At 39.3% G+C, this 14,584-nt stretch overlaps 1 protein-coding gene across 2 annotated transcripts; it reads right to left on the bottom strand.

Moving 5' to 3' along the window:
* Positions 1-760: 760 nt before the first annotated feature.
* ralbp1 (ralA binding protein 1) lies at positions 761-13,456 on the bottom strand. 2 transcript variants are annotated; one of them, XM_034314855.2, is made up of 10 exons: positions 13,318-13,456; positions 11,216-11,547; positions 7,713-8,150; positions 6,545-6,894; positions 5,672-5,833; positions 5,089-5,220; positions 4,556-4,666; positions 4,186-4,307; positions 2,745-2,865; positions 761-2,485 (listed from the first exon to the last, which is right to left on the bottom strand). In XM_034314855.2, the coding sequence occupies exons 2-10, from the start codon at positions 11,463-11,465 to the stop codon at positions 2,153-2,155; spliced, it is 2,019 nt and encodes a 672-aa protein (XP_034170746.2). In that variant the 5' UTR covers positions 11,466-11,547; positions 13,318-13,456; the 3' UTR covers positions 761-2,152. The 2 variants fall into 2 exon arrangements, with proteins under 2 accessions (XP_034170746.2, XP_034170745.2); XM_034314854.2 differs by having other exon boundaries at positions 11,216-11,551; positions 13,318-13,452.
* Between the last annotated feature and the right edge of the window lie 1,128 nt (positions 13,457-14,584).

Genomic DNA, 14,584 nt, shown 5'->3' with positions numbered 1-14,584 from the left:
GTTTTTATTATTATTATTATTATTATTATTACTATTAATTTTTTTACATAACAAATGTGCCATGAAAATATTGAAAGTGCCTTTATTTCCTTTTATTTTTTAATTTTATTGATTTATTTTTATTTCTAAGCCCCTGGTCTGACTGTTATCCCAAACTTTTGTATATTGCTTGTTGTTTGCATAAAAATAATACAGTTGAACCCACTCATATGTACTGCCAATCAAAAGTTTTAACTCTGTATTAACTTCTTTTATTATTAAACTTTAGGAAATAGGTTCAAATGACATACTCTAGGCATTCTAGAAAATCTAAATAAGAAATAGGTACAAGTGAACTGAGAAATGTTTATGACTTTTTATTTTACTGGGGAAAAAATCCTTTCTGGATCTAATTAGGCACTTAGTGCACAATAAGACATATCAATACTAACAAATCTGTGCTGTGAAACTGGACAGTTGACAATCAGAAAGACATCGCTTGGTCTTTTTCCAATCTTCAACTGTCCAGTTTTGTTGAGCCTGAGCATGCTGTAGCTTCAGATTCCTGTTCATGGAATCTGATGTTGTCTTCTGCTGTTGTAGCCCATCCGCCTCAAAGGTTCAACATCTTCTGAGATGCTTTTCTGCTCACCATGGTTGTAATAAGTGGTTATTTGAGTTAATGTAGTCTTCCTGCCATTCACTTTAAGTAACCAGTAACACTTGTTTTCTTGTTAGGTTACATACAGTCATGATATTTACATTGCAATAACTGGAATGCTTTCGTCAGACACAATATATTTATTATATTTTGTAGCATCCATCAGAAAGTAAAGACAAGTGGCTGCAAAAGCCATATTAAGAGCAACTAAGAGCAATTAAGAAAAAACTATTTCAATGGTGAGAAGATACAAGAGCTTCTTCTTTGAAAAACATCATATTAGAACCACAGAAGAAGCAAAAAGTGACTGGACTGAAGTATTTATAAATTCAAGAGGACTTCCTAGTTCTGATTAACATGAGGAAAAATAAGACAAAAAGCACACACACAAATAGAAAGAGGAAACACAGAATATATATAGCGCTTAATGGAAGTGTCATTTGGACAACATTCTCTACGTTCCTGTGGAACACACATTATAAATTTGGAGTCATTACTTCCCCAAAGCAATCAAAAACAATCAATTAGAAAGACAACTTAGTCATAATAATAATAATAATAATAATAATAATAATAATAACAACCCTTGTAGAGCTATCAAATAATTGCATGATGAATTACTGGTAACAATTTTGATTAGGTCAGCATATTTAAACACAAAGTAAAAGTGTAAAAAGACAAAACCTTTTTAAACCTAAATAACATGTTGACAATGTGACCATCGGCTGTTTATTACCAGATGTCTATGCATTGTACATTTGCACTTTATTTCAGTTTAGTCTGAACACTAAATATAATCAAAAGCACAGATATTTAAATAATGCAAATATATAAAATAAGAGCATCTGAACTTCTTCGTCTGATCTGTTTTATTTCTTCAGTGTAAAACTTCGGTCCGGTTGTAGTCATTCACCTATGGCACAGTGGTTTCATATCTCACACACACATGTGCACACACACCTTCAGAAATAACCTGGAGGACTTCTTCGATCTTAATCCTGGGCCTGGGCCTGGGCCTGGGCCTGGGCCTGGGCACCCCCCCTCCCCCCCCCCCACCCCAAAAAGTGTTGAGAAATGAAGAGAACAAAATTTTTTAATCCCCTATGAGAAATAAACTTTTTCTAGCATGTAGCTCATAAATATTAATACATTCCCAGAATTATTTGAGGAATAACAGAAATAAGTATTTTCCTGGGAATTAGTATTGCCTGGGTTTGAACAACAGTAAAATTAAATCCTAACCAAATTTATGCTGAAGCTCTTTTTATTATAGATATAATTTTATTTAGATATATTTTAATTTAGTTTATGACACCACTCCAAAAAAAAAAGAAAATATCATGACACCTCTACCACACCCACTGTGGTTTAATCCCTTCACCTTCATCTAATTTTTCATCTTTTTATCATATCTCCCTAATTGTGTTCAAACCTGTGAGTGATTGCACGCACTGAGCCTTAAAACGTCACCTCACTGGCCACAATACAACAGACATTAATCTCGTGTTTGATCTATATTGGTGGATTTTGATTAACGGCGTATGTTTTACTAGGTGAAACTTTTAAAGTGTCCTTTCCCGGCTTCCCATTGGCTGGAGCTGTAGAAGTGGCGACACTGGCATCACCTGGGGCTGCCATGGATGCGGGTACGCTGCGTTTGATCGGCTCATCGGCTCTGGATCGCTCCTCTGGGCTGGGCTGTGTGGCTGGGGCCTGCTCCGCTGTGGGAGGAGCTGTGTGCTCCTGCTGCAGCTTTTGACTCTGAAGGAGGCGGAGCTGAACACGGAGCTCCAAAATAGCCTCTTGCTCCTCGTGGATGGCCTGGTTCAGATGAGTGTTCTTGTTCTGCAGAGAGAAACCGCAAAGTACTTCAACTACTAAGTAATACATAATAATAATAATAATAATTATATGTTAATAATAATAATAATATTATGATAATATAACAATATATTATTATTGAGCACATATATGAGATGATGGTTTAAACCGATTATTATTATGATTATTAGTTTTTGGGCTCAGCATCATATCAGACACAACTTTAAAAGAAAACTATCCATTTTACTTCTTTCTCTCTTCATCATTTCCCTCTTTCTCTCACCTCCAGCTCCTCATTCTGCTTCTGTAGATCTTCCAGAATAATCTGCAGCTCCTCCTCGTCCTCGCTCTCACTCTCGCTGTCTGATGAGTACTCTTCTGTCTCACTTCGGCCCTGTTGCCGGCTGTGTGTGTGTGTGTGTGTGAGAGAAAGAGAGAGAGAGAGAGAGAGAGAGAGAGAGAGAGAGAGAGAAAGGTCATAGTGGTTAGGCCAGCCTTTACCAAACATTTTTATTACAACTTAACCTAATTTACTTACCCTAAAAAGTACCACACAACATTAAAAATGCAATGGTCAATATTTTTATTTTCCTTACCATTACAAAAACCTGGGAATATCTGGGGCACAGGACTAAACTTATTTGTTGAATCAATGTGATCAAAGTAAGTGTATCATATGCCTGAGGGAAAGAATTGGAAAAATGCAATTTAGTGCTGGGCTCTTTGGTTATAATTACATCCCTCTTGTCAGTCACGTTATTGTCACAGTGGTCACATGGACCACATTCCAGTTGTCACCTTATATTCATTTTACTGCTTAGATGTGTTAGAAACATGGAGAAATCCAGTGCTAAACAGCCAAGGTAGCTAGGTAATAGTGCTGTGGAGCAAAAAGCATCATTGCCTGCTGATGCGCAAAAAAGAAAGAGCGTAAAGATGCCAAAAGAAACAGAACAAGAAGTTGGACACAGAATTAGCTACATTCCTCCTGGATAGCCAATTCAATCATTAGATGTTAGATACTGATAAAATGCTTGGATCAGTGACTGCAGCAATAAATATGATATTTGGTGTGGCAATATTGTGCATGTTTATAGCTAATATTGTCTTAACTGACTTGCTACAATAAGATGATGGATACATCATAGATGAATAAGATGATGGATATATCCTAGTCCAACTCTGCCGATGCAGATCCGGGGAGGCGGAGCTTTGTGTACATGGGCATGGAGGGGAGGTGGGGTCAGTGAGGAAACAAATCACTGCAATGTTTTTGTAGTTCACCAGATAACCTCTAGAGTCCAAATTCTACCAAACACACCTTTAAATAAATACTTTCAATAAACATACTAAATGTCATAAGGGTTTCAGATGTTTCTTTTCACTTGGAGAAATATTAGTATTATTATTTGTTATGGACAAAGCCTTGATATATTTATCTGGTTTTCAGATGCTGAGCTTTTTTCAAAAACGCTGACATTATATCCATCAATTGGGAGACATTTTAACCATGATTTTAACCATGTTTTTAACCATGTATGATTTTTACACACAAAGTGACTGAAATTATTGCTTTAATTTGATTTGATATTGACATTTCCAATCTCTCAGTTTTCCAGCACAAATTTCATACTATAATACAGACAGTGTGATTGACAGTAAACTGGGGGCATTAAAGACTCATAATATGTGCCCTGTTGAAAAGATAACCTGTTAACTCTGACCTCTGTATGTCAGCAATCTCAGCACGCAGTCGTTCGATCTCCTCCTTCTCCGTGGCGATCTGCCTGCGCAGGACCTGCTCCAAAGCGATCAGCTCCTCCTGCTCGGTCAGTATCTCATTCTCCTACAGGAAGAGCCAGAGACATACATTTTACTCTTGTACATTTAACCTTTATGTTCTGTGTGAGCTGGAAATATGACAGAGGGTTGAGTTTTTGTAAACAGATTGTACTATACTGTAGTATAAAAGCAAACAAGATGCCCTGGATCAATGGGACATCTATAGCTTACATCCATTAGAGCCTGAAAACACACATAGTCAGGTAATGTATCCTGACTTTCTCTGAATCCAGCACATTGCTTTGGTCTCACCTGAGCCAGGAGAATGTTAAGGACCTCCTCTTCATTCTCAGACATCTCCTCTTTGGACACGTCTTCTTTAGACAGGCTGGCGATCTCCTGTGCTATCTTACTCTCACATTCCTGTGTGTGTGAAAAGAGACATCCTCATAAAAAAGGAGAAAGAAAAATGAAACAAAATGCCAATATCCAATATCCTTTGACAGAATGTGTACTCTCTGTCCTAGTATTTGAAAATGGATCAGAATGGATCAGAATATTCTGATAACTATCAGAATATTTAGTTTAATACTGAATAATAGAAGGTTATGTTTATTTATGTAATGCATTTGGTTTTAGCAATGTGACCAACCTACACAAACAAAACGAGATAAACCCCTGGCTGCAATGTTCTGTTGAAATCTTTGTTTTATAAATTATTTTAAGTCTTCTAGCATGCTGTTCTGGATGCTGATTAATCTGCATCTTGGGTAAGAATGTTCAGAGTGATGTGGTGTGAGAGAGTGTGTGTGTGTGTGTGTGTGTGTGTGAGTGAGAGCCCTTGCCTGTCTCTTGGCCTCACGCAGTTTGCGTTTAAGAGCGGTGAGGATACGCTGCACCTCCCACAGGCGCTCCTCTTTGGACAGGTCCTTTATCCCAGCCTGCAAGTCTCTGTGCAGGCGGTTCAGCAGGAACTCCTGCAGAAAAAACACACACGTAATACAAAAATATTGCTTTTTTTCCCCCCAAACAGCCATTATATCACTGACCATTACTGAGCATTGGCCAGGTCAGCTTTTTTTTTTTTTGTCCTGATTATTTTCCCAGTGCACACCTTCTCTTTTTTTTTCATCACAAGTCAAACAAAGACACAACTGAAACATCTAACCTCATTTGTGTATCATGCATTTCCCCATGATGCACAATTTTTTCCCCATAACTTTGCTTTGCAACTTCCTTATATAAAATATGCAAATGTGACAAAAATAAACTCCACTTCCCCTTGCTAGTCAGGCAAGCCTAAATGGTTTCACCCGAAATGCTCCAACAAGTTTCAAGTGTACAGTATAGAGTATAATACATTTATGAAAAAGAAAGTGCTGCATAAAGATCTGTATGCTGTATTATTTAGCTTCATTACAGCTGTACCTGTCTCCGGATCTCCTCCTTAATGCTCTCCTGGGTGTCGGGCAAGGCTGGCATGGTGGCTACGTTGGACCAGCGCAGAGGATGCACGACTGGTTTCAGAACCACGTCACCGAAAAGCTCACGCACATGCGTGAAGAAGACATAGAGCACTCGGTTCCCTATCTGTAAACAGAAGGAAGGAGTTTTTTCAGTCATCCAGATCATTACAATTGTTTGGAAGCTTTTTTTTCCCCAATAACAGCATGTCCCAAAGTGTTTCATTCCTCTTATAACACATCAATCATCAATCTGCCAATGAAGTTTATAAGTTACGGAGAAACCGCAAAGCCCTTTGTTTCACATGCTGGAAACCATACTAAGTTAGTTGTTTTACTAAATAAGTTGTTTTAACTCTAATAACAAGATACTTTTCTCATACTAACGAGATGCTGAGTAGGGGATTTTTCTTGCGTGGCAACAATGCGTTTCAATATTTAATGACATCATACAAGTCTAGATAGGTTTAAACTAGCAATGCAGGGACGCAACACACAAATGGTTTACTACTATTATATATAACAGCTTTAGTTTTACTTTTGCAGGAAATGGGCCACCCAACAAAGAAAAATCTGCCCCTGCCCCTATGTTTAAACCACGTATGCCTTGTGAGTTGCCTTTTAAGTAAACACAGCCAAACTAAGCAGCTCTGCTCTGGCAGGAGGTTGGACCTAGTTAAGGGCCAGTAAAATATAAACAGAAGCATGAAATGGTGGAAGAAAAAAAAAACCTAGCCAGATCTATTGCATGGCAAAACTGTGATTATTGTAGAAAAACTTTTAAAAATGAAAAACTGCACCTTTAAAATGATTTTCTAACCTAATTTTTAAGTCTCACCTGCACAGTGGGATTGAGCACAATGGAGATGTTCTGGATGTTCATCTTGGTGTCTGCCTCACGGGCGATCACGTGGTCCATATGAGTGATGAGCCATGACAAGAGCAGCCTGCTTCCCTCAGGAACCTCAGCCAGCAGCCGCTGGAACTCATGAAGCTTCTCTGCCTCGCTGGAGCGGCTGCATGCATCCTCAAACCGCGGCGCCAAATCTCGGCCCAGGAGGTTGTCGGGCAGCTCGCGCAGGTACTGCTTCATTAGGCTGGCCACAGTGTGCGGCTCGTACTCCTCCAGGCACGGGCACTCCTCGCGGTCGTACGCCGCCTTCAGCTCATCCACTTTCGACTTCATTCCTGCAGAGAGAGAAAAGGATCAAGATCTCCTGCTCCTGAAAGATATCTCTTTTTTACGTTGTCGATTTCTATGTCAAACTGGAACTGCAGTAAACATTAAGTTATAAGTCGCACAGTCAAAAACAGACGTTGCTTAAAGTGAAAGTAGTACATGAGCTGACACTAGCTACACAAGCTAGCTCTTCCCTGTCATGCAACAGTTACCAGTTGGGAAGAGTGAAGGCTTGCATATGCTTCCTGTGAAGCCACCATGTTTCTTCAAACTGCTGCACATGCTACGTCACAGGGCAGCTGAACGCACTTGGAGGAAAGCACATTCGGCCCTCTTACGCATACATGAGCTCACAGACACCCATGAATGTCGCTCTGACTGACAGGAGAGAGAGTCATGCCATACCTCCCACCCAGAAAGCATAGTCAGTTATGATCGCTTAAGATTCTTGGCCATGGATGGCTGTGACGCTGTTGGAATTCAAACATGCAAACCCCCAACTATAGTGTGGATGATTGTTTGTTGCGCCACTCGGGAGTTAAAATGTATTTTAATACTGTGATAAAATCCTGAAAAATTCTTCAATTTTTGAAGCTAGAACCAAGGTTGTAAGAGTAGAGAATCATGGAATGTTGGACGACCTACAGTATAAAATTAGTCTGAGGATTTTTATTAAAGCCAGTAAATTTTATTTGTCACTTTATTACTAATTTGCGCAAAACTGAGAAAATGTCAGTACTGTGTTATGAACTGGTATAAGGAATGAAAGTCTGCTTGTTGCTTTGTATGTTTACAAGTGTAGATGCAGGTTAATGTAACAGCTTACCGGAGACGCGGTAGATGCCTTCACACTTCATGCCATAGCTCTCGATGTAGTCAATGCACTCGCGGAAAATGGCAGGCAGCTGGATTCCATCGTACAGCGCCGTCCTCCTCACTGCTTCAGCTAACGGCGCACCGAAAATGGGTCTGACTGTGGCTGGAGTCTCCACAGCGACTGGCTCCGGTTCTGCAGTGCTTGGCTTTTTCTTCTTCTTCTTCTCCTTCCACTGCTTGACCACGTCAGCTGCAGTCAAGTCCTTGGACTTCTTGTCCTTGGCCTTCTCCTCTTTGGGGCCTTTTTCCTTCACTTTAAAGTCCTTCTCCTTCTTCTTGGAGAAGCTGGGCTTCTTGAACACGTGGATGCCTTTGGAGCGCTTCATCTTGGACGGGCTCTCGGCCTCGTCAGCCGAGCTATCCTCCTGGAAGGCAGCGTAGCCCTCAGCTACAAAAGAGAAGGAAAGATAAGCAATGAAGGAAGAGAAAGAGAGTTAGAACACACATTCTCCTATATAGACCCGATACCATAATAAGCAATCAGGCAGATTACAAAGCTGTGAGAAATATCCCATGCCACCTCCTCTCTCCTCTCTCTACTCTAGCCAATCTTCCTCAAGGTGAGCCATGACCACAAAAAAAAAAAAAAAAAAAAAAAAAAAAAAAAAAAAAAAAAAAAAGATGGAGGGAAGATGAAAAAAAAAAAAAAAAAAAAAAGCTTAAATGAGGTCAGCTCACAATTTAGCACTGTTCCCTGTGAGACTACTGCACCCGCTCTCTATTTAGCACTCCATCTTTGGAGCCATGACACCTACTTTGCAGAGTGTACTCTCAGTAACTGAGCTCATAACAGCGATCAGAGCCCATCAGCTGGCACTTATGAGCCTGTGTCCTTAGAGAGCTTTGGAGTCAAGCAGAAATGATGTTCTGCCACAAATACACACCCACATAGGACAGGGACTGACAGGGTGTGTCCTCAAACTGTCCATCACTTCCTGCTTCCCTGCAATAGGTTGGCTAAATATAGCCAGTGGGTGGAAAACAGTGTACTCTCTCCAGAGCTGCGGAGTAAAAGCTGACACACTCGGCCAGTGTGGAGTACATCACACACCAAATGTTCTTATTGTGTGAAATACAATTACAGAGGTTGACAGATATTGGTGAATTGTAGAACTGATTACATGGAGCAAAGCAGAACAGAAACTAGACAGTACTGATGTTTAATGTTTGACAAATCTGACTAGTCTTGATGAGTACATCAAGCTGCATAAATAAGCTAACAGGCTAATTCTGTGTAAAGCTTAAGAGCCAAACTTTAGGTTTAGCTTTAGGCTAACCAGGTCACAGGTAACCAAGTCCGGCTCCAAAATTAACGTAGCAATATCAGCTAAATCAAACGAGTGGTCATTATTGACATTTAAAACCACAAAAAGGCAGAAAGCCAAGGCTAGCACATGTTTCCTCTGAGACACGTGAAGCCAGTTCCCACCCTATGTTCCTCTCTCACATGTTAGCCACCAACGATGGAGTGTGAAGGCTAAACACTTGCTAGTAAACCTGGCTACTGGTTTTAATTACCCAGTATAATACGTAGGTAATTATAAAAAAAATAGGTAATTACAAAAAATTTAATAGACTAGATTTAACTAACTTGCTAGCAAACCTAGCTAATGGTTTTAATCCCAAAACTGCAATCCTAAATGAAAGAGAGTTAGAACTCACATTCTCCTATATAGACCTGATACCATAATAAGCAATCAGGCAGATTACAAAGCTCCTGCAGACTAACAAAACAGCCTAATGTTAGCTAGCTCATTTGCAGTCTTGGCTAATGGTTTAAGCAACAGCCTAATGCTAAGTAGCTTGCTAACAAAATTGGCTGCAGGTTTACAAAAATTTAACAGCCTCCTTTTTACTAATTGGCTAGCAAACATAACTAATGGGTTTAATTACATAAATGGTATCCTAATGTTAGCTAGCTTGCTAGCAACCTTGGCTGAGGTACAAAAGTGCAAATGTTCCTCTCAATAAATACTCTGGTAAAAGTTGAAGTATATTCTTTACTCGCGTTAAAGTACAGAAACACAAACTTTTAAATGTACTTAAAGTATGAATGAAAGTGAAAGTATGAAAAATTAAGAAATTTTACAGCCTTGAATCACAAATGTACAAACAGTAAATTAGTCACCTTTCACCAAGGAACGTGTGAAAACATTAACAAAAGCTAAATCCAATACATCATATATCACCTAGCATGATAACTTTGATGATACAAACTAGTCTGCATGCTAATAGCTATCTGTTACAATACAAACTGCCTGTTTGTACACTTATTACAGTTTAGATTTATTAGTCATTTTTTTAATCAACTGCTTGAAGCTCTGAAGCTAGATGCTAAAAGGTCACTTTATGGCTAACAAAAATTTGACAATTTTAGGCAGAATGTACTGATGTAGTGTTAGGAAATGTAAGTAGAAAGTGCATTGTTTTCTTCTGAAATGTAATGAGTAAGAGGAAGATACCACAAGAAAGAAAACCTCAGGTAAAGAACAGTCCTTTCTTACCTCGGAAACTTGGCTACTAGTTTAGACAATAGAATAGTTAACTTAATTTTAGCTGGCTTGTACTGTTTGGTTTACCTCACATTACATAACACCTAAACTAAGCTTAGCTAGCCTGGCTAGCAACTAAAATTTAAATTGCTGTTGCTGAAGGGGCAACATTAGCTAAGCTAGCTACACAGCTGACAGCATTAGCGCAGTGCTGTGTGGGGTAGCTGGCTAGCTGGCAAACTGAAATAAAATAAAATGCAGCTGTGAATTCATTTCCTTTTTTTATTTTTCCATACAAACATTTACATAACTTCGAGTTTGGTGTGGAAAACTGCATCTGACATGAAACGTGTTAGTGCTCTGAGGGAATGTTTTGATGTGAACTCTTACACAACATCCCTTGCAGTGCTGAAATCAAGGGCGATACTTAAATGTACACATGCACAGCAGTTATCCACAACACTCAAACTAAGCACAATTTCAAATGAAAAGAGGCATCAAAAATTTTAAAACTAATAAAATACATAAAAAATAAATCATAAAAATTCATTGTTAAAAAACAGCTTCATCACTAGTAAGGCTAAACTCTAATTCTCTGCTCTCTCCCAAATAAAGGTACTGAGCGGTACTTTTTCTGGGGTGGTACCATTAACGGTACATTACTAGTATCTTTAATATGTATCTTTTACCTGAAAACTATAATATAGTGTACTTTAATAAATAATTTAAGGTACTTCAAGTACTACTGATGTACATTTAAAGTTTTAATCTAAAAGCTAATTAACCGTACGCCACATGCACCTTTCCAGGTAAAAGATACATCCTAAATGTAAAAAACATGTAAACATTTAAATGGACCCATCCTAGCAATGGAAGTACCATTCAGTAACTTAATTTCTGAGAATGTGAAAGATACAACTTAGATGAAAAACAGGAAAGACAGGAGTAAGAAAAGTCTTACTGCGTTTCTCCTTTTTCTTGAACTTGTTCTTCTTCTTGCTGTGCTCCTTATCATCATCAGAGGCAGCGTCGGGAGGCTCATGGTGGTGTCCATCATGTGGCGGTGATGGTTCGCCTGTGCGGTACAGCCCTGGGAATTTAGTGGGGCTGATTTCCTCTGAGCTGGGGGTCCGAGGCACGCCGCTCTGATGCTCCGCTCCTCGCCGCTGCTCTGCAGGGCTGCTATTGGGTGGCAGGAAGCACTCAGTCATTGTGCTGCCGCTTTCCTATTGGCTGATCACAGCACGCTGCCCTGCTATCAGTTACAATCTGATGACGCGTCACCTCTCCATACTATCTGAAAAAAAATAAATTGATCATGAAGAATCAATTTTATGTTAATAATATTTCAGTTCAATTATAATATTCATATCGAGAGACAGCAAACAAGTTTCAAACTGAGACTGCAGCCACTTATTTAAAAAAAATCAACTGTACAGACAACAGCCAATCACTGATCACTATGACCAACCCCTGAACAGTGCTGTGTGGGGTAGCTGGCTAGCCGGCTAACTGAAAATAAAATGCAGCTGTGAATTCATTTCTGTTTTCATTTTTCCATACAAACATTCACATAACTTATAGTTTGGTGTGGAAACTTGCATCTGACAGGAAACATGTTAGTGCGCTGAGGGAATGTTTTAATATGAACTCTTACACATAACATCATCCTGTGCAGTGATGAAACTAAGGGGGAAAAAACAACTTAAATGTGCACATGCCTATCCCTGATCACCACTTTTCCCAACGACCAATCACTAATCAATGTTGTTCCCAATGATCTATCACTTAACACCACTGTTCCCAATAACCAATCCCTGAACATTGTTTCCAATGGCCAATCCCTGAACATCATTATTTCCAATGACCAATCACTTATCACCATTGTTCCCAATGAACAATCACTAATCACCATTCTTCCCAATAACCAAATCCCTGAACACCACTGTTCCCAACAACCAATCACTGATCAGCATTGTTCCCAACGACCAATCACTGATCACATTTGCTCCCAATAACAAATCCCTGAACACCACTGTTTGTCCCACCCACACAGGTCAATGTTCTTCACTTGAAACATTCTTCTTGTCTGTATTTACAACTAATGAAAACATGTTATTCCATCTGTAACTGTTCCCTTCATGTCTACTGATTCACTTCTCACTATCACTACTTCTTTTTGTCTGCATTCTTGATAAAAAATTATAGTATTCTGTAAATCTTCTTTCTTTCTAAGAAATAAGTTAGAATCGATCATTTTCTATTTGGATCAAACTTTATTCTAGTCCACACTATGTGTCTTCAGAAGGTCTCCCTTCTTCATGTAACACCTTTTGATATGCAAACGACCATGACGTAAATAACTGAATATGCAAATTAGTCCACTGCGTCATCCGTCTATTGCGTTCTAGCGACTTTTTGAGCTTCATTAGCGACTTGAAAACAGTTGGCAACACTGAAGAGCCTTTCCGCACTGCTGACCAGCAACAGACCTGTAACAGACCTGTCAGTCTCTTTGTCATGAACTTAGCTGGACCAAACACCATAATAAAACAACAGCTCGATACCAATCATGTTTAATTTTAACGACTACAGCAACGTTTTCTCGCTAAAATGAGCATTTATATACTAAAATACGGATTATACATGTCATTATAACAAGCACAGGCGCAGGAAGTGAAGCGAGATAACGTTATCTCAGTGGCTTTCTATGCTAAAATAAGCAGGATTATTAACGTTACATTCTTAATGAGATTTTGAGATGAAATATAATTATCCTAAATAGGTATTTACAGCTTCACCACCATTCCTAATGTATTATTTTGACCTGTTTTTTTTTTTTGTTTGTTTGTTTTTTCAGCTACATAGCTAGCTCTCTATGCTAGCTGGCTAACTCTTGGTCAGCTAGCACAGCCAGTGTCCCTGTAAACGATTGCGTTAAATATCCAGTGGCAGCTCTGAGCTCTAATACGAGACAAAAACACGCATATCAACAAGAGGAATAAAACGCATGATCAGTCCATAAACATAACCAAAGGTCCTAATTTAAGTTCCTGCACCAACCTGCTAGGAGTCATTTTCACAGAGCTGCTTCCTGTTGCTGTGTTTACGTGCCAACTGTGACGCGAGTTTGCGCAGTTTGCGTTCGCTTTGAATTCTGGGAAATGTAGGTAACGACAAACAGCTCGCCTGCTAAAACTAGTCCCGTATCTTCCCCTCTCTTTGCAATCTGTGACACAAGAGAAAAGAGTTTTATACCACAGCGCTGTTGAATACTTAAATTAGAATACATGAATACCTCAGGATAGATAGATAGATAGATAGATAGTCTCTATACAAAATAATGTAAAATACAAACAAACTCTGTAAACAAGGCACATAGATGTTTAACAAATGTCCAAGAAAGTGTAAAGGTGCCAATTAAAACATGACATAAAGCAGTTATACTACTATACTACTACTACTACTAATCCAATTTATCCTCCTCCTACTACTCCTACTGCAACTCCTCCTCCTACTACTACTACTTCTACTACTCCTACTGCAACTCCTCCTCCTACTACTACTACTACTTCTACTACTCCTACTGCAACTCCTCCTCCTCCTACTACTACTACTACTACTACTCCTACTGCAACTGCAACTCCTCCTCAAACTATTACTGTTAGTACTACTACTGCTACTTCTATTGCAACTCCTCCTCCTACTGTTACTATTACTACTACTCCTACTGCAACTCCTCCTCCTACTATTACTATTAGTACTACTACTACTACTCCTACTGCAACTCCTCCTCCTACTATTATTATTAGTACTACTCCTACTACTACTCCTACTACAACTCCTCCTCCTACTCGTACTGCAACTCCTCCTGCTACTACTACTGCAACTACTACTACTCATACTGCAACTAATCCTACTACTACTACTACAGCAGATGGAAGCACTGAGCCAAAAACCTGTACAGCAGTCTGAACCTCGAACTACTGAATGGCTCCTGATCTAAAGATTCATTCATGTCTGGGGAAAAACATCCTAACCTAGATTCTGTTCATAAATATCTTCATGAACTGAGGAGAAAGTGGGTCATTCTGTGAAAGAAAGTCAATTTTCTGTCCAAAAAATGGGGTCTGGATATAACTGTAATGAGAAAAGATAAACACTTCATATTTAAATGTAACTTACTACTACTACTACTCCTAGTGCAACTCCTCCTCTACTGCTGCTGCTCCTCCTCTTCCTCCTCATCCTCCTTCTCCTCCTCCTCCTCCTACTACTACTACTACTCCTACTGCAACTACTGCTCCTCCTCCTCCTCCTACTACTACTA

The sequence above is a fragment of the Pangasianodon hypophthalmus genome, chromosome 21 (genome assembly GCF_027358585.1).
Source record: "Pangasianodon hypophthalmus isolate fPanHyp1 chromosome 21, fPanHyp1.pri, whole genome shotgun sequence".
Taxonomy (NCBI): domain Eukaryota; kingdom Metazoa; phylum Chordata; class Actinopteri; order Siluriformes; family Pangasiidae; genus Pangasianodon; species Pangasianodon hypophthalmus.
This window is presented reverse-complemented; position numbering and strand designations above follow the sequence as displayed.

Bases quoted from the DNA above. Each gene is read 5' to 3' on its own strand.
- ralbp1 (XM_034314855.2), bottom strand. From the start codon at position 11,465: ATGACTGAGTGCTTCCTGCCACCCAATAGCAGCCCTGCAGAGCAGCGG. The intron at 6,895-7,712 runs GTAAGCTGTTAC...CTCTCTCTGCAG, and splicing joins AGGCATCTACCGCGTCTCCG to GAATGAAGTCGAAAGTGGAT. The intron at 4,667-5,088 runs GCAAGGGCTCTC...TCACACACACAG, and splicing joins TGCGTGAGGCCAAGAGACAG to GAATGTGAGAGTAAGATAGC.